Here is a 27,582-nt window from a genome sequence, read left to right on the forward strand (position 1 = left end):
CTGCTCGCTGTTAATGCGAATGTCACTCTCATTGGTTTAAAAAAAACACTGCCATGACTGATTAAGAAACAGAAGAACAAACCCTTTTGAACAATGTGGCCGCCATTGAATCACAAAATCACGACATGCCCTTAAGCTTTGCGCCTCTGACCATCCGTTTCTGATCGCCAAGACAGGGCCCAATGATGTTTTGGATTGTCTGATTTCTCTCTCCTGATCGCATTTCCATGAATCGCCAAAGGGGGGAGCCCTTCTACCCTTTACACACTAGTTGAGGTAGAATAAAAAGAAAACTGTCAAAGAGATTCAAACAGCGCTTATGAATTACACAGAAAAGACACAGTGAGAAGAAGATGAAAAGCAATCAGATGCCACAAATGGCATCAGTTCTATAGACTAGATAAAATAATTACACATTTTAACAGGTGAGTCTTAATAGAAATGAACGTTTCTTCATCAACTTTGGAACATGACTTTTAATTTATTCCGCATGGGTTCGCGTCGGTTAAGCATTCGATCTTTCTTCATCCAGTACACAGACATCCCTACATCTTCCCGACCTCGCACTTTGCGGAACTGAACCCGACACCTGTCCCAACTAGCAAAGCGATGAAAGACACAGCGTGCATCGTTTACTTTTAGGATTGCAACGCGTCCATTTCGAGACCACCATTCAGTGTTTGTCATGGTCGACTTGTTCTCACTGTTAACATATATCAATGCCAACTGTTGCATTCATCCAATTAAAGTCTAGCAGGAGTCTTATGTACAGATATGTGTATAAGTGTTTTCCAATACTAAAAGGTTAAAATACAAATGCATCACATACAACACCTCGTGCAAAAGTGTAGTAGGCTATCCCATGCAAAACTGGAGATATTTTTATTTCGTCATTCTCAATGTGATTAAACGGCGAGCGACTTTTCGTGCTATCTGGATACAGTGCACCACAAAGGTGGGCGGACTGCATACCCCCCCCTCTGCCAATGGCAGAACAGAGAGACAAGATGGGCACATCCGTGATATCCTACATCTTTGAATTCACTATGCGTTGGGACCGAGGTCCTCAGTCTAAAACAACCCCTATTACTATGAGATGACGGATCCTGTCTCTGCACCCGCAGCTAGCGCATGGTCCGGGGAGCTTGGAGCTGCATAGCACCAAAGCTCCTCCGACTATCGCAGAAACGGCCACAAAGGAGCAAGGATACTCCGCTTTATTTTACATCCTTAATTCGGGAATTACAGTCGCACTAGCGCTTTTTTATTTTTCAAACAGAAAATACCGTATCCGCTTGTTCAATGTCACCATGCTCATCATCTCATCACGCAATGCTCTGCTGTCAGTCTACTACCCACAGATCTTCCTCATCCTCTCCAGCGGTAGCTACCTGTAGGTTGGCAAAACTTACTTTATACTTCGCTTTCTGACTACGGAGAATCTGAATATTAAGTAACTAGTGAATCTTTTACAGAGTTAACTGCTTTGAGTTTGTCCATTACGCGCAGCAGGTGGGTACGCTGTGCGTAGATGCGGTGAGTTGGCATCTTGGTGACATATCTAAAGCACCTGTAACGCAAAATTTACATGTGGCTATACTGATAGTAGGGCGCATCCAATGTTTAGTAGACTATGCTGTGTACTGTCTGTTACAACCTGAAGCCCTGCCTCTTGGTTTAAGATATTGTTGAGTAAGGTATAATCACTAAACTAGGTATGTAGTTGTTCTTTTAAATGTGGTGGTTGTTTTAACAGTTGTAGGTTGTAGGTATTCTGCAACCATAACATGTAGCCTATGATAACTAGATCTATCAAATAAGTGAAATATTGTTCCCAGAAAGCCAAACCCACTCAGAAGTGTTTTACGCATTACTCCATGTTCTCACGCGCTGTTTTCTGTGGTTATGACTCAAAAGACCGCATCTGGAATAGAAGGAGCTCTGTACTGCGTGGCCTGCTAACAGTAGTCAGGACTCATGGCTCTATTTTAATAACCCAATAGCTCCTCATGCAAGTTTAATCGTTGAGATAGTTCACTATTGGTATTCTAATGTATGGAGAACCCTGTGCGTTCTTTCTGGGCAAGGGCATATCTATTATTTATGTCGACACGGAATCTGGAAAGCTGCAGTTAAAGTTGGGGATTTCATTATTCGTTCGTTCTTGGGAGAGCATAGTTTGCATAAGCTACTGCTTAATATTCTGTCTTGGCCACCACAGTGTCTAACAAAGCCTATTGAAAGTGCGATAAACTGCTGCGGGTCGTGATTAATTCGCTTAATGACAGTAGGCCATGACTCTGTGGAAAACTAAAGTTACCTGGAATATGGTTTTAGGTTACATCATGAAGGATACAAATGGACATGTCAGTCCTTAAGTAACCTTTTCAGAGCATTACCACGCTGCTGTTATCTCTGGAAATGATCACAACTTTCTCTCATTTTCAGTTTAACACTGATGAGGAATTTTAAAACATTGCAAACAAAGCTGGAAATGATCCAGTGTGGATTGCTGGAATAGTCTGTTTGTTTGTATGCTTACATTCTTACTGCATGGCATATTCTGACAATTCATTGCATGTTGTTTATGTCTGTGAACCAGCACACTTTAGTAGGCTAATTTGTTTGGACTGTTTATTTTTCTGCTCACAAATTCCATTCCTTGCCTCCATGTGGGTGCCTTTATGGATCCTATTTACCAGGCAAGACAAATGTGTTCGTGTTATGCTGAAATATATTGCATCACATTCTTTTCCTGTAATAATGTTTCCATGACATTTTTTGTGTTATTCAACATTGCTTTAAACCACAAAATACCAACAAACAGCCCTTGATGATGAACAGACACTCAACCTTAACATAGTAAGGACTGGTCAATTTGTCTTTCTGCTTTTCTGACTAACGCATTTGTAAATGTCTTATCTCCAAAGGGCCCTTTCCTCAGTGGTTGCTCTGGGTGCTAACATCATCTGCAATAAGATCCCTGGCCTAGCCCCCCGTCAGAGAGCTATCTGCCAGAGCCGCCCCGATGCCATCATTGTCATTGGCGAGGGTGCCCAGCTGGGAATCAACGAGTGCCAATACCAATTCCGCTATGGGCGCTGGAACTGCTCTGCCCTTGGAGAGAGGACCGTGTTCGGTCAAGAGCTGAGAGTAGGTCAGTCTGCTGGTCATGTCGGGTACTCAGGGCTTTATTGGTAGCGAGCATTATCTCACGACATTGTCATGTTGCTTTGGGAAAATGGTGTGATGAACCTGTCTTGAGGATAAAATACTCTACAGGAATCTGCATGTTGCATGTGTAAAGAAAGGTGCTAGAGTTTGTGAAATGTATACTGAATCAATGGCAGTGGAAATCATCTGAAGAGGACAGCACAGAGAATCCTGCTTTGAGCCGACTTTCTGCACATTTATTTCTCACAGCCATGTGGTCTTAAAATACAATTTGGTGGTTTTGCATGCATTGCCTCTCAGTTTGAAACCTTTTGTTGCGGTCAGAGTGGTTTGGAAATGTGTTTTATCCGAAATAACTGTGGTAACAATCATTTGTTTGAGGTGAAGTCTGGCCAGTGTCTGATGATAATACTTCTTTTGTTAGGAATAATATGACATGCCCTCTCATACAGTTTCATCAGATCCTAAGCTTTATCTCCCATAGACACTGCTCATTCACATGGCAGATTACATGCAGACCACAATCAGACGCTCACAGAATTCTAATGTAGTTGTACAATAATTTCCTCATGTACCCCTTTTCCTATCACTCTACAGTTAGTTTAGACAGCTACCTGACAACATATGAAATTAAAGCAGAGAAGTTGACTTTGTAGCTTTGATCAAATGCCAGGGAATACGACTCTACACATATTGAGTTAAGTTTAACTACAGTATATGACAACTTGGGCTGACAGCCTGCCATAAAAGTTTGAAAAAGACCAGAGCACAGCAGGCTACTAATCATAATGCTGTAATAACATGAAATGACTTTTGGAACTGTGCAGTGGTCCACATAATGCTAGTCAGTCAATATAACACAGCTAGGACAATGCAATACGCAACTTCATAACCAGCAAGAAAGCGCCATATTTTGTTCAGAATTTGAGGTCAAGGAACCACAAAGCTGACAGTATGTCTCTGTCTCGCATGAAGCTGAGAAGCTGAGGTCTGTCCATTTGGAAGACTGCCATGCAATTACGCCTGCCATCCCGCGACGCCATGCATTAACAGTTGGGCTGTTCAGAAATGTCCAGGCCAACATATTTTGATTGAGGGTAAATAACCCTCACAGAAAACACCGGATATTGGATATTTATTTCTTCACAGTGCAGTAAGTACGAATGTGTTTATTGGAAAGTGAGACAGCCCTATTGGCCATCCTAAACGGAAGAGTTAAACTGCTCTTTAAACTGGTGATTTTATATGATAAGGATGAAGTGAAAGGCAGAATGTTTGGTGTGGTCTTCATCATGTGGAAGACTAATGTGGTCCAAGATATGCGGAGGACATTTGGGACAGATGAACAATGGAGAACACTAAAGACGCAAGCCATAGTGGCCTGTTTGGGTGGGATGTGCCATCTAGCAGTAAAAGTATGAACTGTGTTAAACTTAAAAACAATGACCCTTGTAAAGAAGAAAAGCTTTGTCTTTTATGGTCAGTTGTAATAATGGTTGTCATAATAGCAATGCCTTTGTGGCTGCCTAATAGTTTCTGTCATAATACCTATGATTTTGGTTTAAATGGTATGACAACAACGTTGCTTATCAGCCAGTTTCCCTGGTTGGAAAACTGCATTTCAGACAGTCATATACTGTTAACATAAAAACCACAATATAAAAAGAGGCCTTGGTCAGCAAGGCATCACCATTTTGAATGGAATGTTGCTTAGAAAAGTGAAGTCCCCCCAGAAACGAGACAACACAATCCCATTGTAAAAGGATCACTTTGACCATTGCTGAATTGCACATTGTGCCAAACCATAACTGTCATGCATAATATTTTTACTTCCAGCTGCATGGGAAATATTCACTAAATGTCCATCAAGCCAACCAGCAGGTGTCACTTTTTTGTCCTAACTGGTATCCGAGAATGGCGAGTGGTAATATTTGAGAGCTACCAAACATGCGACACCAGGCCATTTTTCAATGACAACCAGCAACCTTTTCTGTGTGACAGAGCCCTAAAATGTATCTCTAAATTCCATACAGCTACATTGCTTAGAGTTCCTCAATACATTCAGTAAATACTGCCGTGAACATGAACCAGTGAGGAAGATTCTGTATATGAAGTGGAAAAAAACAATCTCTGTAGCAGTCTCAAATGCTCCCATCCTGTCGTTCCCAGGCAGTAAGGAGGCTGCGTTCACATACGCCATCACTGCCGCGGGAGTGGCTCACGCCGTGACTGCGGCCTGTAGTCAGGGAAACCTCAGCCACTGTGGCTGCGACCGTGAGAAACAGGGCTACCACGACCAAGAGGAGGGCTGGAAGTGGGGTGGCTGCTCGGCCGATGTCAAGTACGGCGTGGAGTTCTCCCGCAGATTTGTGGACGCTCGGGAGATTAAAAAAAATGCACGAAGGCTGATGAATCTTCACAACAATGAGGCAGGGCGGAAGGTAAGTCAGCAAACGCAGAAAACACTGGGAGAAACACAACATTTGTGTCTGTTTAAAATTTGGTCCATTAAGCAAGATTGTAATAGTTGAAGCTGAAGGTTTCATCACAGGTTTCATCACAACCCAGGCTGGAAGCCGCCAAATGGAAGGCTGCCATAACCCTGACATCTGTACATGAATTTAGAGAGCACTAAGTTTGGATACAAGACACCACTTCAAGCCTTAATGTCCATCTAAAACAAAAACACAGTTAATTATGAAAAAGTTGGTAAACTTGCATGAGGTGGAAAACACAAAAAGGAAATGATGTGGTTCTTCAATGATGGCTTCAAAGAAACCACTGCCAGTGTTGAGCAGCACCATCCATTTGTCAGGATCAATAGGATTTAATCTCTTTGGAAGAGTCACAAATTTCCAGCTAGGAAACAGTTAAATGATCATCTGTCTGTAAAATGTATCTGTAACACATCAAAAAGCAACAGATATCCATATTTAACTCCAATGTAACTGTATCCATGGATGGTTATTTGAATCATTTTTCTCCTCATTGATGTGGCCTTGAGGAAGGTAGAGAAAATTACAGAGTGCTTCTGGCTGTAACTTATTTTTTCCCCTCGGATTTGACATATAGCTGGCACATCTTTGCAAGTCCTCAGATATTCCAAAAGAGCTTTTGTACATTTTGAGGTAACACTAAAATGTTAATGTTAAACACAGTCACATGCTAATACTATAGATGAGGACCAGGTGGCTTGTCCTGAGGCATGAAGAGGCAATTGAAATCTATGATAAGGAAAAATAATAAGGAATTCTGGTAGACTTGTAGACTCAAATGTTGTGACTGATGTCTCCATTCACCACACTCATGTGTCCTCAGGTTCTGGAGGAACGCATGAAGCTGGAGTGCAAATGTCATGGAGTCTCGGGCTCCTGCACCACCAAGACATGCTGGACGACGCTGCCCAAGTTCCGCGAGATTGGTTACGTGCTGAAGGAGCGCTACAGCACAGCGGTGCAAGTGGAGGCGGTCCGGGCCACGCGCCTACGCCAGCCCTCCTTCCTGCGCCTCAAACAGGGCCGCGGCTACCAGAAACCCACCGTGGCGGACCTGGTGTACCTTGAGCGCTCGCCCAACTACTGCGAGGAGGACGCGAGCACGGGCAGCACGGGGACGCGGGGGCGCCTGTGCAACCACACCTCCCCTCACACGGACGGCTGTAACCTCATGTGCTGTGGCCGAGGCCACAACACCCACCAGTACACCCGCGTGTGGCAGTGCAACTGCCAATTCCAGTGGTGCTGCTTCGTCAAGTGCAACACTTGCAGTGAGCGAACTGAGGTGTTTACCTGCAAATAAGGAAGAGTGGGCGGAGGACCAATCCATGAGCCAACAAAGCTGCAAAGCAAAGCAGTGGAGGAAGTAAAAAGGAGAGACAACTTCTTTTATGGTTTCATTTTGCACATGAGATACTCTTTTAGGGGAAAAGACAGCATGGGTTTAGAGAATTGGTTCCTTCAAATAAACTGTCTGTAATCTGAACTACAATTAAGGCCACCAATGGAAATATATGTTGTGAAACATATAACAAAGAAAGACAAGACAGACCAAAATCTCCTGCAATGTGGATGTTACTCCCTGAGAGAAACGATTCCAATTATGGGACAAATCAACAGTGTAGAAGAACCCATTCAAACTGGAATGCCTGTTTGGAGCTGTGGCAATGGTGCATGCCATTTGCAAATGGATGGACTCAAAGAAGGCAGTTAAGAGCTGCTGACTGAGAAATGGCAATATATTGCAGTGGTCAAGTCGCACTGTATCTGTTTGAACACTGAAGATGATTTATGTCATAGCTAGAATCTTTCCCTTCATGCATAGGTTCTGGACATTAGGCACTGAACTGGTTATTTTAGGTTTGACCTCTGAAAACTGATTTCACTGCTACTCAGCTGACAATATTAGTCAATACCAAATAATGACAAAATTTTGTTAACAGTCCAACTGTTTTTCAACTGATAACTCACATATACCGCATATAGCCAAACTTACAACGTAGGCCTATGCCATTTAGACCATATCCCAAGATGTTAAGACATCAGAACCAATAGCGTCATGATTTATTTAAGTGATATTTTCAGCAAGTTGGTGCTCTTTGGTCATGACCTGATGGAGCTTACTTTTGTCTCTGTGAGGCCACAATGAACTGGATGGACATGCAATGTTAGCATACACAGAACATTCCCACGAGTGCCAGAGACATGGAATTCCACTTCACTGGTCCTGCTTGTAAAAGGTCTTTCCAGGGGAGTTCACTTCTGCCTGAGCTGATGGAATTTGCCTAACCATACAGCTGGGGTCTAACAAGGTTAAAGGTCATCAAGCTATTTTGGGCATCATTTTTATTCAGAATTGTTTATATGAGTTTTATATGAATATAAAACTATGACAAATTTAAAAGTATATTTTTATATGTATAAGATATGGCACTTTTGTCATGCATTATTACTATTTTCCTTATCCTCATTGTTCTACTAATTTCATAGTATGTTACTATTGAATATCTGTCCCATACAAAAAGTATGTAAACATTGTTTTGTATCCCAGATTCTTCTGTTTCAAACTCCTCAAAATGATTTTTCCTGCTTTTTGTAGCCTGGTTGTAATGTTAATTGCATCAGTCCAGTATACTTCTGTCTTCACAAAACCGATTGGCAAAAATGTCAAAGACAGTCAGTAACTACTAAGAGATTTGCTGCTGACTAGGTGAACATTGTTTATGTACTGTACAAAGTACATGATCAGACAATAAAATATTGAAAGGGTTTCAGTTTTTTATTGTGCGAAGCAAAGAGATCCTTCTGACCGTTATTTTGAAAATCATATCATTTCACACTCCCATCTTTGCAGTTTGGATGCCATGAGTTTTGTAGTAAATAATCACAATAATAATAATAATAATAATAATAATAATAATAATAATAATGACACTCGAGTCACTCTGTCTGCTGTTATGCAGTAAAAGTTTGAAAAGCCACTGACTCCACCTCAGCCAGCCAGCCAGCACTCGCGCTGGTTTTCCTGTGTGTGAAAAGCATTGCAGGCAGCCAGCAGAGCAGAAGTAAAGATGTGTTTTGTTAGCCGTCTGAAATCCTGGGGACCGGAAGCGCATAAGCTCCCGTCACTATACGCTGGATTGGGGAAAGTAAACCCGATTGTTTCACACAAACATTTTGTCATTAAAAAATATGAGGCAGAGAAAACAGGGGGGCTTGAGGGAGAGGATGGGTCTGTAAAGCAGGGCATTGTAGTGGTGTCAGGACAACTCAGCTTATCCATGGGGCAAGGGGGGTCATTCTGCCAGCTCATACTTCTGGTCCGATTCACTGCGAACGACGGCTCTGTTGTTCCAGTTCGAGGCAAGAGTCAGAAGGCATATGCCATATGACACCCAGTGAAATGAGAACAGACTGATTTATGCCTGCGCATAGACTTACAGTCCTTGGGTAGGACTCAATTGGAGACAATAAAAGTGGAACCACTAGAGACTGTACTCTGGCTTGACTTTAAGTTAATGCAGATTTAGACACAGAGGCCCCTTTATTTCTTGTATTAAGATCAACTCTGATTTTATGTTTGAAGTTTGTTTACTGAAGATAGTTTCACATTATTTACCTGAAAGAGAGATAGTGTTAAGATTGCTCATCTGGGAAATAAACAGCCACAACTGATCATCTCAAAGCAACACTTAACTCAGGAAAGAGCAGTTACTTTGATCCCCATGAACTTTTAAGACCTATGACCACTGTTGGTGCAGGACATAAAATGCAGATGACTAAGTGCACATCGGTGTGTAAGCCTGAGTCTCCACTGCCAATTATCAATTCAGAAAATAATTAACAAAAAACGTAAGCAACTGATGTCAGTTTCCCTCCTGTGAACAGTGTCCTACTGGAATCCCGAACCCCTCAAATGACCCAAGACATTCATGTCTTGTGCCCAGCCAAGGCAACATTGTCCAGAGGTCTTACACTGGATCAATTAGTGGATGAAGGGGGAAGGGAGCACCTGAGCTTCCTGATGTTATGATGGCTCAGGCATGTCAGCTCTGCTCTTCAGGCGGATTAAGGGTCCTTCTTGAGAGGTCGGAGAAGCAGACTGCCATCCCTGTCCTCTACCCGGAAACCCATATCTCTCAGGGCGGAGTCATCTGCCACACCCTGCCTCTTCAGAGTCTGAAGCACTTCCTGGTTCTCCACATTGTTCTCCAGAATGTTCCGAATAGCAAATACAGCCCACTGGCTTATGACTGAAGAACAAATGGTGAAGGAAAACGTCTTGGAAACGAGTATTCATAACATTTTTGGATTGTGCTTAACAATGTATGTATGTATGTATGTAGTATGTTGAAGTGTATTTTTCATGTCTAACATTGCAAAGGTCAATATTTGATCTGACAGCAACTATAACAAGAAAAGTCTATATCTATAGACAATTTCAGAAAAACAATAAATAAAGCATGATTTCATGCTTTAGAAGGCCTTCCTTTTTCAATGTATACAACCCCCTGAACTTCAGCCAGGGCACCAGCGCTGTGAGCACATGACCCACCGGAGTCCACCGGCTGGCTACACGAGACAGAAACATCAGGAAGCTGTGTCAGAGGGATGGGACTGGGAGTCACACACTCACATTAATGCTTCATCCCTCAGTGAAAAGAGAAGCTTGCCGAATACCCCTCTCCTCTAACACAAAGCTACAGTGTTCTAAAAAGGAAAAGTGAGTAGAACAGTTGCTGCGTCAGTGCCTAAACTCACTGCACTGACAACAAAGACAACGACAATGATTATCATCATGCACACTGTACTACAGTATATAGGAGAAGAAACGACAGTTGGACATTTTCAGAAGGCAACATCTTGTTAAAATGTTCTTGTGGTAAAATAACGGCCCATTTAATTCAGACCAAAGATCGCCCACACTATACCGCCACAAACCAGCTCGGGCTTACAAGGATACAGGGATTGTTGCTATCAAGGCTGCAGTTGTCAAGAATAAGTGCTACGCCATCTAAATCTCTGACCTGAGAATGAGAGAAGAAAGGGGGGATAAGGTTAGCACTTCTGTTCAAATTCAATAACAATCACTTTCACAGAAGACAAGAAGAGGAGGAGAGAGAAACAAACAGAGAGAAAAGGCAAAATGAAGAAAACGAGCAACAGACACCAAAGTTGCACAATTCAAGGGCAGTCAGGAGCAGCCTTTTGTCATCCAAGTCTGAGGGAGTAAAAAAGAATTTCCATAAAAGAAAACACATATGTGGTTACATCCGTCATGATGGGTTGCACTGGTCTCCGTCACATCCCTAATTCTATACATTAAATTATACACAAGCTCTGCCTCTGGACCTGAATCAGGGAGAGAGAGCATTCTAGGCAGAGGAAAGTGATGAGTAGAGCAGTCAAAAGGCCAAAAGGCAAACCAATAGGCTGGCCTGTCCTTTGCTCAACTCCGCTCTGTGACTGTAGAATGTTCCACACATGATATGCTATACATGCTTAATTGGCCAAGGCAAACACATGGCAGTAACATATACTCATTACATATACTGTGCACTATCAAGGGAGAAGTGTGGATTTGAAAGATAGCAACATACATGTAATAAAAAGCAATGATTTCCATACTTCAACACAGAGGCATAAATATAGGGCCATATAGAAATATAGGGCCAAATTTCCGAAGGTTGCCTGCATTTTACTTCAGTCAACATGGAAACCTTCATTCTTGTTAAGCATAGGTTGCACATCCTAACAGTGATGAGTACAACCTACAATCATTGACTATGTTTCCATGCTCACCATAATCACCATATTCTGGTTATGGCAATATTCAGAATAAGATGTTTCCACGTGTAAGAGGAAAGGAATATTCCAGTTTACATGTTAATCAGCATATGCTGAATAAAGCAGCGGCGTGCAGCAGAAGTAGTATTGAATCATGACAGACAGACAGACCGACCGACCGACCGACAGAGACAGACAGACAGACAGACACTTTATTGATCCCCAAGGAGAAATTCAAGCACGGTATCTGTCCATGAATTTCATTCATGACTGCAAAATAGGTGTATGTGCCCAGATTACAGTCGGTATTGTTTTACACTCTAGGCTAATATTAGGCCGCTTTGAGGGGTTTTCACCGATTCTTTATCTGTCAGCAGTGCAAAACAAACAGCAAAATCTGCGTCTTTGAGCATTACTATATTTCCACCCATCAATAAATTGCATCTTGGCATTAAAACAAGCAAAACACAAACATAATAAAACCTAGTGTATTTTGTAACAGCAGAAATAAAACGACCTGATTATTGAAAGTCCAAAGGAGGAGCAAACCTTGTTCTGATTAGCAATGTTTCTGTGACACAGGTTTCCAATCAGCCGCACCAGATGGGCCTTAAAGCTGACAACGGGGTGAGAGGAGGCGCCCTCTGTCCCCATCTGAGAGAAGTTCTGAGCCGAGCTGAACACGTTCCCGCCTTCCCTCCCGAGGAAATGCACCTCTTTCAGAAGCACTGACCAGGTTGTGGGGTTGGGGAGAAATAAAGGACACCATGAAGAAAAGAACAAACAACACATTTGTCAGTCCAACACACATGCGAGTTTAGAGGCAGAGAGGCAGAACGACACTAAAGATTCATTAATCTCGGGCCAAGCATGCAGGCCTCAAGTGATTTCCTGCTTGAGATGTGGTCTAAGAGCAAGGGTGCTGACAAATGGATCTCTGAACAATGAAGAAAACAAATGAGAAGACTGGGATAGAGGTTTAGGTTTCACAAACCCTGCTTCACTTCACTAATTCACAGCTATTTAGGGGAGAGCCAAGTAGACGGCATTCAAAAGGCAGGTAGAATCTACTGCATACATTATGCTGGTAGGGAACCACCCACTGTGTTCCACTACACATATGCTGAAAAAGAATGTGGGAATTTACCCATCTTCCAGAGTGCCTTAACTCCTAACAAAACAAGAGGTCCTCAATTTCACAGGGACATTTTTTGTGCAATACTACTACATTGGTAATAACACTTATGTATTTACCAATGGTAGTTTCATAACACTTATGTATTTACCAATGGTAGTTTCCAGAAGATCTGGATAATCCTGCAGAAACATGAACATTTTCAGGTCTGAGGTCATCTCACAGAGAATATCCAGGAGTCGGATCACAACAATAGCCTCCTTTAAGAAAAAGAACAACAATTTGTACAGTCCTGCCTGTGAAAATAAACATAAACAAGCCCAGCTGCACAGCTAAGAGGGTTACAGGCTCTCTGTTTGTGTGCAGCTCTAAAATCACTGTAAGCAACGGCCTCTTGAAGCTTATTACGTACTAATAAGATTGATCTTGTCTCAGAGTGGTTTTATGTTATCCATGTTAAAGGAACACGGCAACATTTTGGGAAATGAGCTTATTCACCATCTCCCCCAGAGTTCGATAAGATGATACATACTGTACCCTTCTCTCTCTGTGCGTGCAGTAACTCAGTCTGACACATCCACCGTTAGCATAGCCAGAGACTTTCTAATGAGGAGACACAGGACTCAAAAAATCCTCCATAGAAATGCATGGGCTTAGTTTGTAACGGCAATATGTCAGTTGTCTACGCATATAACACCCAATCATGTGCTGTGTTGTGAATACATTGAGCCAATCATGCACGCGCATTTCTGCTGAATAGGATGCCGATGAGTGCCCAAAAAACGTTGCAATATGCCTGCCGAGTGGAGGGACTTGCCTAAAAGGACTTTGGTATAGCTTAGCATAGCTCATTGAGGTGGGCAGTTCCAACTAGCCCATTTCCCAAAAGTGACAAAAGACCTCAATCATTGTTGTATTTACATTATGTGACTAGTATAATTATAATGTGTATACATTTTTATACTCATTACAATGTAAAATGTAAATCTAATGTAAAAAGCAACACAGCAATTTCCTAAGCATGGAACTACATTCTTATTTAGGCAAAGCACTGCTATTGCAGCTTTTCAGGTGCTGCGTGCAAACCACTCAGTAGCAGTGCTTTTCCTGAATAAGAACATTCTTCCAAGTTTGTATATGCTTAGAAAATGTTGGATTTTTTTTGTCACTTTTGGGTGCTATAGGCCAGTTCAAACTGCCCACCCCAATGAAACTATGCTAGAGGTGGGCACTTCAGACTGAGGTACTGCACGCACAGAGAGGAGAATGCTATGCATCATCTTATCTAACTCTGGGAGAGACAGGGAATCAGCTACTTTCCCAAAATGTTGGCGTGTTCCTTTAAGTTGTAGGCTGTCAACTTAAGTATTGTACTGGTTTTTAAAAGAAATATAACTTCAACATGACCTATCTAGTAACTGTAAACCATGTATTTCTCTAGTCCTTTTTGTTCAAACACTACTGCAAAAATGTTCCTATACATCCTACTGCCCATTGCCTAGGCTGTAATCAAATAGGTAATAAGCCTATTCACACACTCACTCAACATATCACACTCACTCTCAATTAACCCTTCAGCTCTGACAAGAATTAAAAACAAAACACACCCCCCTGATCCCATCAATCCCTGTCATTTCTAAATCCCTTAACAGTGTGCCCAAGAAACTCTCCCACGCTAGTGCAACACATACTGTTAGTTGATAGTCACTCACTTTTTGCTATTGAAAAATATACATTGCTGATACACATAATCACCTCATCATCTGAAGAGGAACCAGAGTTGAGCAACAAAACTGCTTTGCAACTGTCCTTGAAGCATGAGGCCAAAAACTCTGCTGTGGATGGAAGGATTCCACACTGCTCAGACTCCTCACCCCCCTCTCCCAGGTGAGCTGAAATCAGCTCCAGCAGGGTCAACCTGGACAAGCGGGAGAACTCACATTTACTGGAGTGTAAACACATTTCACATGGTCCACTATGCTGGACACAAGCTCATCTGTGACAGCTCACCCCTTCCTAAATTACCATTCCTGCGGGCTCATTGCAGAATGCATCTTCGCAATGAGCGCTTGGGACTTGAGGAAGTGCTCCGTAACAATCAGAATCCTGCACAAACATTTAATTAACACTCATTAATCAAACTGAAAACAAACCCACAAAAGCATAAAGATGATACATAAAATGATAGAATGCCATGCTGCTCAGGAGGTAACATACGTCCAGTCTAGCTCTGGTTGTGTCCTGCAGAGCTCCATGACCTTCAGGACAACTTTAAAGCAGTCGGGCTGTTTTGTTAACTGTTCCACTTTATGCTCATTCAAGCAGGTGTGAAGAGCCATACAGGTATATGCAATGGCTTTCTCATCCTGTATGTCCAAAAGTCCCCTGCAGCCAAGCAAGAATGATTGGACAACATTTTAATTTATAGACCTACATTGTGATAATCAGACTAATTATTTGAAATACTGTAAATAATGACACGAAAATAAACAAATAATATCCATCTATCTATCAATCTGTATGTATGTATGTATAGATTAATATTATTAAATAATGTATGTGAGGAAATTCACTTACAAAAAGAGTTGAGGAAAACCATGCACCCAAATGTCATCTTTGCAGTTTTGGTTCTGCACTGCTAAATTACCAAGAAATTGGATCCCACAGCGCAAAGCTAAAGGGTAAAAAGAGTAGCAGTATCAAATGTCTACAGTAATTCAATGCCTTCCTTTTAAGAGTTGCTTCTTTACAACGAAAAGGTACACACCAAGTCTAAAATCAACAACATATCAAGATCACAGACTCCACATGCATAACCACACTTATACACACGCAGACACACACACACACACATTCATAACTTACTATCAAAGAGGTAGTCTGATTCTCGATGCTGACGTTTGTACAATACACTGAGAATTCCAACTGTCGTTTGAATGAAACCCAGTTCCCTTTGGATAAGGGACAGAAACAGTTTTCAACAGTGAGAGAAAAAGCAGACTTTTTGGCATTGGTACGGTTACATTTAGGTTCAAAAGTTGAAAGATGTTTGGGGAATTAATAGTCACCTCAATCGACATTGGTTGTGGTGACACTGGATGCATGCATTTCTCAGACTTCTGAAACATTCTGTAGCCATCTGAAGGCAAATCGATGAGTTCTCTTCCGTTTCTTCCACCACTCTCTTTATCTCAGTGAATGACTTTTCCAGCACCGTTTGGAGTCCATTAAAGACATCATCTTTAACACTATCCCTAAAAAAGGGGAACATTACAGCCAACAGCAAAGTAACGACATACCTCACTGTCCTTCTATGTAGTGGTGTAGGTAACGTTAGTCAGCTGTCACGGCACAGTAGCATCACTGTTGTTAACGAACCTTAAACACAGACAATTTCTTAGTAGTTTAGACAAAGTGATAAATATTTGATACCTGAAGTCCGGCACACGCAGGGCCGTGGTCAAACTTTTTAAAGAATTCAAATGCTTTTCACCGAACTCTTCGGTAATAGCACCTCTCATGAGCTCAACGAGGTTGGTCATCACGTCTGAAGGCTGCGCCATCTTTGTCGTTGTTTAGCTTCCGTTCTTGCTTGCTGAAATCCTGGGCGCACGAGGATAGTTTTGTGCCCCTAGTGGATGTAGTGCAACATAGCCTTCTTATCTGTATTTTTTTAGGCCATACGCTTATATGTTCACTCCTGTTAGGCCCTAGGCCAGCCTGCTTATTATGTTTTTGTTTATTGGTAGGTAGGTCAACAGATCTGAAATTTCCTCCTTGTGCCGAACTAGATGTCGATTAATATAATAAGGCATATAGTGTTTTGATTGACTCAACAACTTCACAAATGTAAGCTATGTTTAAAAAGTAGGCTAGAGTTGTGACTTTTAATATGTTGAAGCCTATGAGTAGGCTAACCTAGATTCCAGAGTAGGCCTATGCAATTAACTTTAAGAATGCTTTGATTTGGACATGTTTGAGTGTGCAGGTAGTCATAGACTAATGCACTCAAACGTCCTGTAAATCCTGAAAATGTCCTTCGTTGCATTCCAACATCTCTCCATGTGTTCTTGGACATGTATATCAGTTTTCCACAGCTCACTAAACTGCCCATGACGTAATGTAGGCTACCCTTTATACTGAGCTAAAACATCTTGCATCTTTTTTGCATCAAGTGTTCAAAAGACTTGAGATCAATCATTCCGGCTCTTTTTTTGTTTTTACAAACAAGTTGTGGGACAAGTGCTACAGCTGCAGCAACAAAAACCAAAGATTCTCTTTGAATTCTCTTGAGAGACAGAGTATTTTAGTTCCCTGGCTCTTCAATCTGTGGTGCATGTTGTATTTATTCTGGCATGTCTTCTAGTCCAAGAGGAAGATGGTGAAAACCAGAGCTTATAATTATGGTTGGTACCCCATTAGGTATCCTTTGGGTTTGGTTGGGTGCACGGTTAATAAATAAAGTGATCCTGTAATGAGGAGTGAGTACGGTGCAGTGGGCCATGTGCACATTAAGCTTCAAAATTCCAGAACTGTATTGTCACAGTGGTCAAAAATATTTTTAGAAAATTCATAAGATGGTTAGTATGTTAAAAGGGAGGTTTATTATCCATTGAAATGCAATTTATTATTTTGTTCAGTTGACGGCACATGAAATTATTGGGAATTCCACCATTTATGAATGCTGACACATCCTGTACAGAGACTAAATTAAAAGACAAGAAAACTATTTTTGGAAAGGTGCAGAATAAAAGTTTCAACCATGAGGTCAAAATGGATTTGTGAAGAACATCATCGACAGTTAAAACCAAAACTCTGAAATAAAGATGTGAATGAGGACAATGTTCCTGTAGCTGAGAACTCCATCAACGGAGTGGTCTATTGCTACTTCTAAGATAACAGGGGCAGCCGTGGCCTACAGGTTAGCACTTCGGACCTGTAACCGGAGGGTTGCCGGTTCGAACCCCGACCAGTAGGCACGGCTGAAGTGCCCTTGAGCAAGGCACCTAACCCCTCACTGCTCCCCGAGCGCCGCTGTTGATGCAGGCAGCTCACTGCGCCGGGATTTAGTGTGTGCTTCACCTCACTGTGTGTTTCACTAATTCACGGATTGGGATTAATGCAGAGACCAAATTTCCCTCACGGGATCAAAAAAGTATATATACTTATAACAGTCATTGGCCCTGTAAGAGGCTTGACCAGTCGCACAACACCTGCAAAACAGAGGACATGTAATTAGGACAGAGTATGATTGATGGTATTTTTCAATTTAGTTCATACTTGTCAAGGGTCTCAGAAATGACTGATGTCACCATCTCTATTCCTGTAGTGGCTATAGAGATCTTTATCTTCAACTATATCTGGCCTTTGTCTACCCATCAGCCAGAGGAATCTTTGTAGTATTGTAGGAATGCTGAAGTTAAAAAGAGAACATTTCTGAGGAAGCAACAAGAATCTCCCAGATCAATTTTCAATGTAGCCTAATGACTGTAAAACAGTGTAACTGTAAAACTGTAAAACAATGACTGTAGCCTAAAAATACTCAAATGAAATGGTTCTGCATAGATATATGGCAAAACAATCACCAAGTTAGTCTGTTAGAAATATATCAACAATCAAGTCTGGGGTGCACATATTCTGCCATTTGCAGATTAAATTTAAATTTAGGAAGGTCAGTTTTTCACTCCAGATGTACTGATCCAATAAACCAATCCAGCACAATTTCAGTCAAAGTCATATGTCGAAACCATCTCCACACCACAGTGAACACAGCAAAATAATGTGAAAAGACAGCCATCCATTCACAGAATGTTTCTTTTGTCTTATCCTGGAAATCACATACTAGAGCCCCTAAAGGGACATCAATATAACATGTTTCTGGTGTGCATTAGAAACGTTGTGAATGTCATTTGCACCAGAAAGGTTTGCGACTACAGCAGAAATGTTCTTGTGTGCGCCAGAAAACTTTGAGTGCACACCAGAAACTCAAACCCCCTAAGAGGACATAGGCAAAATTTTGTTTTTAAAGTTCTGTTGCACACAAGAAATGTTAAACATTTTTTGCCCATGTCCTCATAGGGGCTCTGTAAAAGAGCAATCGAACTACAGTAGTAAATTTTGTTTTCACTCTTAAACTCACAGGCTGAACTATCATTCAAGGAGGTTGCTACTCCAACATCAGTTATACTCACCCAACACATTATGGTTCTCAGGGCGCTGCAAAACATCAAAAGCGTTATGTATGTTGCCTGTCAGGATGTGAAAATTGACACGCGGTGACTTCAGGTATGGGGATGAGAATAGGAACACTGTGGTTCTGAGAAGGACAATTTCTGTGAGGAAATCAAGTTATTGTTAGTCATAATATTTGCTACACAACAACACAACTACTCATGTGACATGATCAATAGATCAAATAGCCCTACCCTCTGGTTCTCGTAGTTCTTTAAATGTGGTTAAGTAAATGACAGAGTGGGAAATTAATTTCACTGTTTCCATAGCACAGTCAGTGTCGTGGAAGTGACAGGACTTCAAACAGCGAAGTCTGTCCACACTCATATCATTGGCACTGAAAATAGACAAAAAGTACATATTTTTGTATCAACAAATGTTTGACCGTTGGGTGTGATTGTACAACAGACTATGCACAGAACAAAAACATGGAAAAACTTAAAAAGTGAAGTTTAATGCTTCATCACTGATGATTTCAAACGTGCAATTAGTTACAAGCAGGTAGGTCCAAGTTTGTCTTATGGTCTGTAAGCCACACTCTAAAAAACATTGGGTTAAAAACAACCCAATTTCAACCCATCCACTGGGTAAATAGTGGTCGAGCCCAGCACTGAGTTATATTAGCCCCGAAAATTGGGTTGTTCGGTAAACCCAATGAGTTGGGTTGATAGTCTAACCCAAACATTGGGTTATCGTAACAAAACTGTTAGGTTAAACCTACATAATTGTTGGGTAGGCTCTCTTATCCAACCCAGGATTTATATTATTTTCACTGTCATTTCTGGGTTATGCTGACCTAATTTATGGGTTATTCTAAGTATCTTATTTTTCTCCTTAATCCAATCACTATTAATTGATAATAATTCAAATAAATGTTTGCAAATCATTAAATGTTACAATGTTTTAGAATCCATCCAATGGGCAACAATAGCCATGCAATGAAATAAAACAGTTCAACATTTATTTATTTGGCAGTTTATTTTTTGAACAGATAGCTAGAAAAAGCTTGTGATACTTCCATGAAGGCAGGCAGATTCCACCGTCCGTATTGGGGATCACCCCTGTGAATCAAAGGAAAAAAAAAAGACTGCATTAATCACTGTTATTTACAGAACTTTATATCAAGATTTTCATGAACCATTATCATTGAATGATGTTGACAAACATTAAAAATCCACCAGGAGACAAAATATTAGCGCCAACACACTTTCGAAACCATGACCACCTATGGAGTTATAATAACTTGTAGCTTCTAGTTCTAGATGCTAACGTTACCGGGTAGCGTTATCTAAAATGACTGTCTGATACTACAACCAGAGCCCGTCTTCTCTGCTACAACCAAAAACACCCAGTAACGTTAAGTTACATGGCTATAATATGAAGCTACCCTGAATGAATTAATAAGATGTTGTTTGCCATTGTTATTACTGTACGTGTGGCTTGTGAAGACTAATTACTTCAACTGTGTTGGCTAATATTAGCTGACAAACGTTAGCTGCACCATAGTCTAGGCTACAATCACCACGAAGCATATTTAATTAGCATTGATGCTAGCTATATGGTCTGCTAATATTAACCAGCTTGGTATGCTCATTTTAGTTCGTTGTAAAAGTTCGTTTTGTTTCTGTCAGCAGTTCATACCCAGTGAACAAAGAACTGTGTTTTTATGAGTCTGTCTTTGTGTATATTTAACATGAACAATAATTGTAAGTTAATGTTAGCTAACGTTAGTTAGCATGAATGACACAATTGTTAACCTGTTTGAGGCTGAATGAAATTGGCAGGCAGAATATCCATTCATATCATGAAGGGTAGCTTCTACATCTCTGGGTGGACTTTTAAAATCCGTCTGGATAAAACATTTTTTAAAAAGTTAAAGATACATACCTTACGAAATCGCCTGATTTCCATTGCATGCTGACAACTGGTGGACTGGACGGTTGGAAGAATAAAGATGTTTTTTCAAACTCTCAAATAACTATGCAGCTGTGTTAAAGTCACCCAGGTGCTGGGTAGTGTCCTCCACGTCAGGTGGGAGAGAGGAGGGGCGCTGTCCTAAACAATCAACCCAACAAGCTGGGTTACAGAAAATAACCCAACATGAGTAAAAACAACCCCACAAAATGCCCTGACAGCCTCAACCCAGCGTTTGGGTTGAGAAAATAACCCAGTATTTTTTAGAGTGCAGCACAAAATAATAGTGTAGTTTACAATAACATCACTTTTCCCAGCTAGGAGTCATCCCATAAGAAATAGTATGGAAATTCACACTCATATTCATGCGTGGGCTGCTATGGATGGTAGAAATCAAACTGTCAGCAATGGAATAAAACTATAAAGTAGAAAGCCATTCACCTATGCAGACTAATTTCTGTGTTCTTCAGGTTGCACCTCAAGATAAAAAACTCCAAAGCTTTGATATGTCCAAACCATGAGCAAGAATTTGGTAATTCAACAAGCATCTGGCCCTGGTCACTCACAACTACTGTTTTCATATAATTTACAGTCAGCTCATTGATTACCACCCAAAACTAACACTGTGGGTCACTGTTCTTCTGAGCAGCGGTGCCTTCCAACCACAAATTGAGCTCTAACTGGTGCCAGAGCCTACATCTCCATAAATAGGATCTGTGTTTCTTTTCTGTCTTTTATTAAACCTCTGAAAGGGGACATCCTTATTCCTCTGTAGGTTTAATCTGGCAGAGGTATGGGAAATGTGAGTCACCAGGCCCACAGAGTATTTGCATATAAGTTGATACACCTATGGTTGATTCTTGGAAGACACAACCACAGAATTGCAAGCCAAGCCAGAAGCCAGAGCAATTCCATAATAGATAACATTTAGCTGCTGCGCACACAGGCTGCATTCTAACATTGAGGGTGCAACAGGGTTTGTAATGTAAAACAGGTTTACATTTGTGACAAGAAAACGGATTGATGATAAAAGATCATTGATCTGTATGGACATGTCTCAAAAGGAACTTTAATCATTATAACAAGCATTAGGACAGACAGCAACATTTGAAACTCAAAACATCTGTCAAGAAAATCGATTGCATAAGGGAATATTTTCTATGCTCCACCTCTGGAAGTAATCATACAGCACAATTATTTAGAGTATCATCAGGCATCAAGCATTCACAAGGCCACATAGTATTCCTTGCCATCAAGACTATGCTAAAACATACACTTGCTGTTCTCTCACTATGGCAGCCTGATGGGTGGGACAGGTTGCCCATGAGTAACAAACACAGCGATCTTGGCCAGATAGAGGCTGGCAGTGCTATAGCGTGTCAGCCTCATCTCTACACTGAGCAGGAAATCCCTTGGCTGGGTCAGAGTCCTCTGCAGGGATATTACCCCCCCATAGCCCTGTTTCTGAGCACTGAAGTAGCCCTCCTCGTTGCCTGCTACAATGGCAAGTTGGATGTTGTCCTCAGGTGTGGAATTAGAGGGTCCCATTCGGAAGACGTCAGCAGGTACTGAGAGGTAGGTAGGAAACGTGAGGTTGTAGAAGGAGATTCTCAAGGGGAGAGATAGGCACTCGCGCGGCCCTCTGCAAGGTAAGAGCTCGCAGCGGCTGGAGAGGCAGCAGGCAGCCGAAATGGAAAGAGCAGGATAAAGCAAAAGTGGCGTTACAGAGGTACAAAGAACACATTTCCATCAGCACCATCACACAGAAACCTACCTTGTCTACTCGCACAAAATAAGATATGCCTTCGCATATACGGTAATCAAAATGTAAAAGACACTAGTTCAGGATAAAATGTATACTGTATATAAGACTCACTTTTCGCACAAAATAAGATATGCCTTCGCATATACTGTAATCAAAATGTAAAAGACACTAGTTCAGGATAAAAATGTATACTGTATATAAGACTCACTTTTCAGCAATGCGGCGGAAGTTTGGAGGACACTCAAAGGACAGGCAACGGAAACCACCCTGTATATTGAAGCAGGTCTCGCTAGCATGGCATGTGTGTGTTCCAGTTGCACACTCATCAACGTCTGTAAACCAGCAGAGAAAGAGAGAGAGGAGAGAGAGAGATGCTTTGATGTGTTATCATCTATTAATATTTGTATATGAAAAGACTTTAATGTTAATACAGATTTGTATGCTCCTACCTTGACATGATCGGCCATTTGGTGCCAGGGTGTAGCCTGTGGCAGGGCATGAGCATTCAAAACTTCCCATTGTGTTTGAACACTGATAGGAACAGACCTTCCCTCCAGGGGTTAGGACACACTCATTCACATCTAGGGAAACATCAACATGGTGTTCGCTAACTGTTTCTATGGCCTATTTAAGATCAACTGTAAAATGTTGTCTGTCAAGAGTGAGACCCATGCAGTTCAGGATACATCACAACATATCTTCTTCTTACCTTCACATGTAACCCCATCAGAGTCACTAAGCTGGTAGCCAAGACGACAGTAGCATTGATAGGAGCCATAGACATTAGCACATTCCTGGTTGCAGGGATTGTTTTCACACTCGTTCACATCTGTTAAAAAATCTCAGTCATAAAGAGGTACATTTCAGTGTATGCATGCATGTCATGTTAGCAGTTATCTTATTTCTTTACCCTTGCAGTTCCTGCCATCACTGTCCAGCCTGAATCCTGTATCACAACTGCACTGGTAGGACCCAGGGGTGTTTTCACATTTGTGTGCACAAAGCTGTCCTGGATAGTGCCTGCACTCATTAATATCTATGACCAACAGGAAAAGGTGAACACGCTAATTGAACAAGCTCATGGAAATAGCAGATTTTTTATTATTCTTGTATATCACAAGGACCAGCCCACCTTCGCATACTTTGTTGATGCTGTTAAATATAAAGCCTGGTTGGCACTCGCAACGGAAAGAGCCCAGCAGGTTCACACAGCCATGACCTTCACAGGAGGGCTGGGAGCTCTTGCACTCATCAACATCTGAGGAGATGAAGAAAAAGACCAGAACAGAGCACAAGTTACAGCTCGCCTAACACCTACAGTCAGTCAGCAAACCCACCAACAGTGACCATACACACACAAACACATGCGCACAAACGCACACTCTCTCTCGCTCTCTCTCTCTTTATTCTGTCTTTCTCTTTCTCTCTCTCTATCCTTCTCTCTCTCTCACACACACACACACACACACACACACACACACACACCTGCACACTACGCAAAAAGCAAACCACAGCGGCCTTCACGCTAGCACCTACACACACACGCATACACAAACACACACAATTTCATTATTACCTAAGCACCGACTGCCATCTTCATTTAGGTGATAGCCACGTGAGCATGTCACTCTGTGCCTCTCACAGGTATAGGAGCCCAATGTGTTAACACACGTCTGACCTGGCTGACAGGGGCTCTCCAGAGTCACACACTCATTTATGTCTGATCCGGGGCAAAAGTGAGAGAGAAACGCATGAACACACACAGGAGAAGAAGTTAACACAGGGGATGGAGATGGAATAGAGACTACATTTGTGCTTACATTCTGTAATAACCAAGACATGACCAGCCTGTAGATAGTCTACAATTCACTCTGTGAATTAAGCCATTCACTCTGTAGATTATAGCCTACAATCTCACCAATGCAGTTTCCCACAGCATCCTGTAAGTATCCCTTCTCACACCGTGAGTGGGGTAGACAGCTGAAGGACCCTGGTTTATTCTCACACCGAAACTCAGGACCGCAGTTGTGGGTTCCAGTCAAGCACTCATCAATATCTGAAGATGGAATAGCATAATTAGAGATTTGAAATCGTTTTTATTTCCCAAAGACAATTGGAATTTGGGTTTCTGTGCTGTTGTAACACACAAGACATTGAGAGAATCCACCTTTGCACAGATTGGAATCTGTGAGCTCATAGCCTGTCCCACAGCTAGCCATTCTCTGGCAGCGGAACGAGCCCTCTGTGTTGATACATTGCTCCCCCTGCTGGCAAGTCGAGGAGCCAACCAGACATTCATTTACATCTGTGTGCACAGAGAGAGATGTACACAGTCCATATTTAAAACATGATGTGAATGACTGGAAGCAAATGTAGGTGATTACTGGTGGTCTAAGAGTTAATTTGGCAACTCAGCTGAATCCATCTGGCTTGAGTCTGTAACCCACAAAGCATCCACAGACCCCATTTCCAACACATAACTGAGAGCACTTTGACCCTAAGAAAGCATGCATATGCAGATATATGAAGATTACTTGTGCACATGTTCTCCATCATATCTTCTCCATCATCATCAGTTCTCCAACATTATAAATTAGTGTTCCAATACTGTCATACAAGATCATGCTTGACTGACAAAAAAATACACAAATAATCAACCAGCAACAAGGAACTAGGCACAAGAATACTTTCACATGGTGCTCTGCTTTGTTCATTTTCAGAGGTTCCTTCTTCAGAGATAATGTCAAAGACATTGACATTGACAGGAGGAAAAACAGGTTGTTAATGGATTCCACACCGAAATCACATTTTTAGCAGTCTATCTCTCCGAGTCTGTCTGACAGATTTGATCATGTGTTTATGGTACATGACTATGTCACAGGGCACGGTGCATAAATTATCCACAACTTTATGTTTTGCATGCCAACAGAGTTCAAGCCAAAATCATAGGAGGAGTTTAGGCTGTTGAGTTATAATTGTGTATGTAAAATACCTTCTTGGCTGGGGGTGTTGTCCAGCTTCACACAGCAGTTTTTAGCTACCTGCTGACAGTGCTTGTTAACAGAAATGCTTAGGTAACAGCTTTGGGCCTCTCGGCTAGCCTCAATACCCAGCATGCAACAGTCACAGCATGTCTGCAGAGAAGAGAGGTGTTACCCGTTACCAAAAGCTATTGGGAAGCTAATAAAGAAAAAAAAAGGCGGAATACAAACCTTGGCAATTCTTCTTTCCACATCATTTCCACTAAAGAAATCCATCTCACAGGTTTCATATGTTGTAGCCTGGTGTGTGCCTTTGCTGCAAAACAGGTCCTCCATGGCTGCCACGCAGCACTGCTCTTGGGCAATCCTACCAGGATATAAAGGGAATAACATGAGCAGTAAAAACAACTAGGCCATAGGAAGGGGCCTCAGGAGTTTGCAATAAGAGAGATTAACAAGAAAAGTTGAGAACTGATAGATTTTAATGACTGGATACAAAACCTCACTATATAGGGTCCTGCAAATTAAGCCAACCTTGGTTTAGGACATGCATCTCTGGCAAAGTGAGTAACATTTTAGGACACAAATGTTTTATGCCATATAACCTATATGTCCTTTTAAGAAATGACAATATTTCTTTCTTGAGCATACATGGCATTCCTCCAGAGGAATATAATGGCCATGTCAATGTTCACCCACAACATAGTTCCTGCAACACTGCTCCTTTCAATCACATAATTACAGGATGCAGTTGACCAGCAGTCAATCCTCTTCGATTCATTCTGAACTTAAACTAGACCTACTTTATGTTAACATAAGCCATCCTATATTAACTTGTCAACTTGCTGTGATTCAAAGATAACATCTGTGTCTTCATGCAAAGCTTGAAATTCCGAGAGTAATTAGTCTTCCTTTACCATGGTGTTTACAACTTTCATTATGCACCAGTGTGAATCCAGGTGTTACCTGCAGCTGGTGAGCCTGGATATTACAGGGAGAAGTGTACAGTCTTGGCGCTCTTGAGCACGTTCCCTCCCATCCTTACAACACCCCTGCACAGATGGTTGCCGAAATCCTAATGTTTTTCAAATGAAATTAAAATATATATATTTTTACCTTCAGGTTAAACACGAAACTGTAACTTTCTGTACGTCAAATTATGTTAGGCCTACAGGCCTAATTGTTTTTAAGCTAAATTTTGGTAAAATGTGTAAAACAATGTTCTTATGCTATAGCCTTGCAGTTGTTTCTTACCTTGTCCTGCCAGTGCGTAGCATAACGACATAAATACTATAATCCACAGACACATCATTTACATATAGCCTATGAAATATGTTATAGTGCTAAACTCCGGTAGGCTACAGTCGAGTTTTCAGTAACAGCAGTCAAGCAGTCACCAACAAACTGGGCGAGATGCAAATGAACAGACGAGGTTGGCTGTCTGCCTGGCTCCAGGTTCACGCCTTGAGCAGCAGTCATTTGAGGATTTCAGTCCCTCCACTGTTATCATTACACGCAACATCGATAGCGTCACTATCTTCAAAACACCGCACATTTTTTGGGGAAAACCACTCATGTCCGATAAGAAACAAAAATCTTCTGAAAGACTGATAAATACAGTAGTCTACTCATTGTGATTACGTTAACTGAAACAATAAGGTTCACTTAGACACAATCACATGCATACATATCAACCATTCATGATCTGGTGATGACATAGGCCTAGATGTAGGATAGATGTTAGGTTAGCCTACTTACTTATTGAAACCTCTTGGATACAGATTATAAATCCAGATAATACATTCGGCCATATTTTGTAGCCTACTATAAAAATGAAAGGTGTAGCAAATTGTGCAAAAAGGAATGGTGCAGAGCAAAACTATCTGCCAATCTTTTGCTTTTAATTCGAAGACTAAATGTTTTATCACCCAATGGATATTGTCTATAGTCAGGCCTATACTCTTTTCTTTCTATAGTTTTGCTTCATGCTAAATGCTGTGAAATCAACAACAAAATGCCAGCATTTTCTCTCCACAGCATCATGACAGTTGGCCAGGCAAAATAAATACTTAATCAACATAAAAGTAGCCACATTTCCAC

General features: G+C 41.4%; 3 protein-coding genes and 1 long non-coding RNA gene across 4 annotated transcripts; 1 reads left to right on the top strand and 3 right to left on the bottom strand.

Moving 5' to 3' along the window:
* The first annotated feature begins 782 nt into the window (after positions 1 to 782).
* wnt7ba (wingless-type MMTV integration site family, member 7Ba) lies at positions 783 to 8,325 on the top strand. Its single transcript, XM_048267699.1, has 4 exons — positions 783 to 1,393; positions 2,931 to 3,157; positions 5,344 to 5,615; positions 6,493 to 8,325. Exons 1-4 carry the CDS (start codon positions 1,311 to 1,313, stop codon positions 6,970 to 6,972), a joined length of 1,062 nt encoding a protein of 353 aa, XP_048123656.1. The 5' UTR covers positions 783 to 1,310; the 3' UTR covers positions 6,973 to 8,325.
* Positions 8,326 to 8,427: 102 nt separating this feature from the next.
* Positions 8,428 to 17,166, bottom strand: atxn10 (ataxin 10). The gene is made up of 11 exons (XM_048267694.1): positions 16,024 to 17,166; positions 15,660 to 15,845; positions 15,457 to 15,542; positions 15,169 to 15,265; positions 14,809 to 14,976; positions 14,617 to 14,697; positions 14,347 to 14,509; positions 12,743 to 12,851; positions 12,006 to 12,184; positions 10,633 to 10,696; positions 8,428 to 9,922 (listed from the first exon to the last, which is right to left on the bottom strand). The coding sequence occupies exons 1-11, from the start codon at positions 16,152 to 16,154 to the stop codon at positions 9,738 to 9,740; spliced, it is 1,449 nt and encodes a 482-aa protein (XP_048123651.1). The 5' UTR covers positions 16,155 to 17,166; the 3' UTR covers positions 8,428 to 9,737.
* A 528-nt stretch (positions 17,167 to 17,694) lies between these two features.
* LOC125310364 lies at positions 17,695 to 20,984 on the bottom strand. Its single transcript, XR_007196290.1, has 4 exons — positions 20,710 to 20,984; positions 19,017 to 19,883; positions 18,783 to 18,923; positions 17,695 to 17,804 (listed from the first exon to the last, which is right to left on the bottom strand). It is a non-coding gene; the product is annotated as an uncharacterized LOC125310364 (long non-coding RNA).
* Positions 20,985 to 21,785: 801 nt separating this feature from the next.
* Positions 21,786 to 27,538, bottom strand: LOC125310360 (fibulin-1-like). The gene is made up of 13 exons (XM_048267692.1): positions 26,737 to 27,538; positions 26,449 to 26,557; positions 25,714 to 25,849; positions 25,494 to 25,635; positions 24,669 to 24,806; positions 24,420 to 24,557; positions 24,078 to 24,221; positions 23,634 to 23,759; positions 23,412 to 23,537; positions 23,211 to 23,330; positions 22,951 to 23,082; positions 22,710 to 22,833; positions 21,786 to 22,402 (listed from the first exon to the last, which is right to left on the bottom strand). The coding sequence occupies exons 1-13, from the start codon at positions 26,792 to 26,794 to the stop codon at positions 22,027 to 22,029; spliced, it is 1,869 nt and encodes a 622-aa protein (XP_048123649.1). The 5' UTR covers positions 26,795 to 27,538; the 3' UTR covers positions 21,786 to 22,026.
* Positions 27,539 to 27,582: the final 44 nt, after the last annotated feature.

The sequence above is a fragment of the Alosa alosa genome, chromosome 17, assembly GCF_017589495.1.
Source record: "Alosa alosa isolate M-15738 ecotype Scorff River chromosome 17, AALO_Geno_1.1, whole genome shotgun sequence".
NCBI lineage: Eukaryota > Metazoa > Chordata > Actinopteri > Clupeiformes > Clupeidae > Alosa > Alosa alosa.